The 2,428-nt window shown below is 35.2% G+C and overlaps 1 protein-coding gene across 1 annotated transcript in view; it reads right to left on the reverse strand.

Moving 5' to 3' along the window:
* TRIP12 (thyroid hormone receptor interactor 12) overlaps positions 1-2,428 on the reverse strand; it is a 121,980-nt gene that overhangs the window by 3,872 nt on the left and 115,680 nt on the right. The window contains exon 37 of the mRNA XM_006760405.2: positions 720-884. Within this exon, the coding sequence (XP_006760468.1) occupies positions 720-884 (165 nt within the window). The remainder of the gene's footprint in view (positions 1-719; positions 885-2,428) is intronic.

The raw sequence follows: 2,428 nt of genomic DNA on the forward strand, positions 1-2,428 counted from the left end.
CGGTGAAGAAACCAGAGCTAAAAATTTTCAGAGGTTCTATCTAAAATCCCACACTTAAGTTAGTGGAAGAGTTAGGTCTAGGTTGAGGGGTAATATTTCATCTTGAACACAATGCTCTTTCCACTCAATGTCTAGAAAAACAAAACAAAAAAAAAACTTTTCAAAAAGTAGCAATAAAGACCTCATGGGTTGTAATTTAAAACATAATTTGTATTCAATATAAAATTATTTTTCCTTAATTCAGCTTATAAAGGTAAGGACCATGAATTGGTAATTTGAAAAGCCTCATCAAACCCACAAATGTGCGAGTGTGTGTTAGTGTGTGTGTGTTAGAGGCAATTTTTATCTGGTTTGATAGCGATTTAATCACAAGGGATAGCTCCTTTTCAGTAATTTCTACTCAAACTGTGACAAAATGTGAAATGTGATCGTCTAAGGTAGTATTTAAGCTTAAGAACAGCAAACTCAAGATTGTAGAAGGCATTGTGAAATATCCAATATATCCTCTCATAGAACAAACAGAGTTAAGGCTGAAAAAGTCAACTTCATGCAGTGATCCCACAGGTCAAAGGTCTCAAACTAGTCCGTGCAGGCAGCTAAGCTGGCACCTTGTGCTTTAGTGGACTGGCCCCTTCCCTCTCCTTCAGAGCAGTAGCCACAGGCAAAGCTCTGCATCACCACAGATGGTCTTCTCCCCAAAGGACGCCGCGATTACATACCCTTAGATACTCTTCTAGATTATAGATAGTGACGGGTATATCCTTTCCTCCTTTCTTCAGTTCGATGTTGGGAAACCCTGGCAGAGTGAAATCCAATCCCAGATCTTCAACTGAGCAGCCATTCATAGTCAAAGTTTCTAATGCATATCGTAGACTCTCTTTGGTCTACACAAAAGGGAAGGGGGTTATCAAGTACCGTCATTCACTTATGTTTTTTGTGTTTATAAAATAAAAGACATGCTAACACATTTATGGGTTCTTTTAGCTCGTAGCCTATTTTTTTCTTCTTTTGTCATAATCTACACATGACCAAGTCACTGAGATAACAAAGGAAATAATCTTAAACACTTTCGATTCCAACTGTTTTTATATGAGAAACAAGATCTTGAGTGTTCCTTCATAATGAGATGTTTGCTACTCAATTTGATCATATTCAAATCAAATTTCTCAAAAAGGCCAAGATACTATGCATAATGGTCTACTTAAGAATGTGGGCTCTCGAGTCAAACTTTTCATAAATTCTTGGCAAATCTTAATGAATTCAATATATGTATATAGCCAATACTGAGTAATACAATATAGTTAGGAAATTATAAATTCAAGTACGTACAAACAATGCACTATCTAGTAATAAAAATATTTTTTTCTCTGCAAAGTCCAAGTCTAGAGAATACCTTGTAAATTCTTAATCAGGACTAGAATAACAAATATATATTCATATAATAGCATTACAGTGAAAAAAGATTCCAACAAAGAAAAATCAAGTCATACTCTTATAAAGAAATGTTAAAAGCCGTTTGTATTATTCACTTTTTAAGTGCTTAAGATTATATGGTTATGTTTTATAAAAATATAAAAAATTTTTTTTAGATTAAGCATGAAAGACCAACAGGCAAAACCACAAATTCTATGTGAAAATGAGGGTATCCACTACAGGAGAAAGAAGGCAAATGGGTTTCTGGATTGGAGATGCCTCTATGTGCAGAAAATAAGTCATTTTAAACACACTGATTTATTAAATCATTTTTTAAGACATTTGACACTATAGGTTCCAGGATCAAGCATCCTGGGCTTAAATTCCAGCTCTCACATTCTGGGTATGTGACCTTGGGCAGCATGTTACCCCAACCTATCTGCCTTGGGTTGTTCACGTGTAAAACTGGGATAATAGAAATACCTAAGTCTCACAGTGTTGTTGTGGATTAAATAAATTAACATATGTAAGGCACCTGGAATATACCATGATTTTACTTTCTTTCCTTGCTTCTATCCCTGGGCCATTATTTACCTAAAAGATAATCAATCCTAAATAAGACTACAGTAGTTTAAAACTTACAAAGTTGCTAAGTGTAAACCTAAGTGGTTCTAAAAATCTGAAGACAGATATTGTATTGAAAATATGGACTTGGCAAAGATCTGGCTATTTCCCTTAATAAGCTTATTTTTCCAAAATTACCAACAACTACCAATTAATATGGGAGTTAAGATGAATTCCCTTACAAATCATCTTCCCTGACACAAAGGCATTCTAAAACCCCCAACTGTCTACTGTAAGCTCCTCTCCATTTTATGGAGAGGCCTGATGCATAAAATTCGTGCACTGTGTGTGTGTGTGTGTGTGCCGGCTTCATCCGGAAGGTCATCGAGAAGGTCGTTCAGCTGTCCAGTCTAATTAGCATAATAAGCTTTTATTACTAGATATAAATTAT

The sequence above is a fragment of the Myotis davidii genome, unplaced genomic scaffold, assembly GCF_000327345.1.
Source record: "Myotis davidii unplaced genomic scaffold, ASM32734v1 scaffold370, whole genome shotgun sequence".
Classification (NCBI taxonomy): domain Eukaryota; kingdom Metazoa; phylum Chordata; class Mammalia; order Chiroptera; family Vespertilionidae; genus Myotis; species Myotis davidii.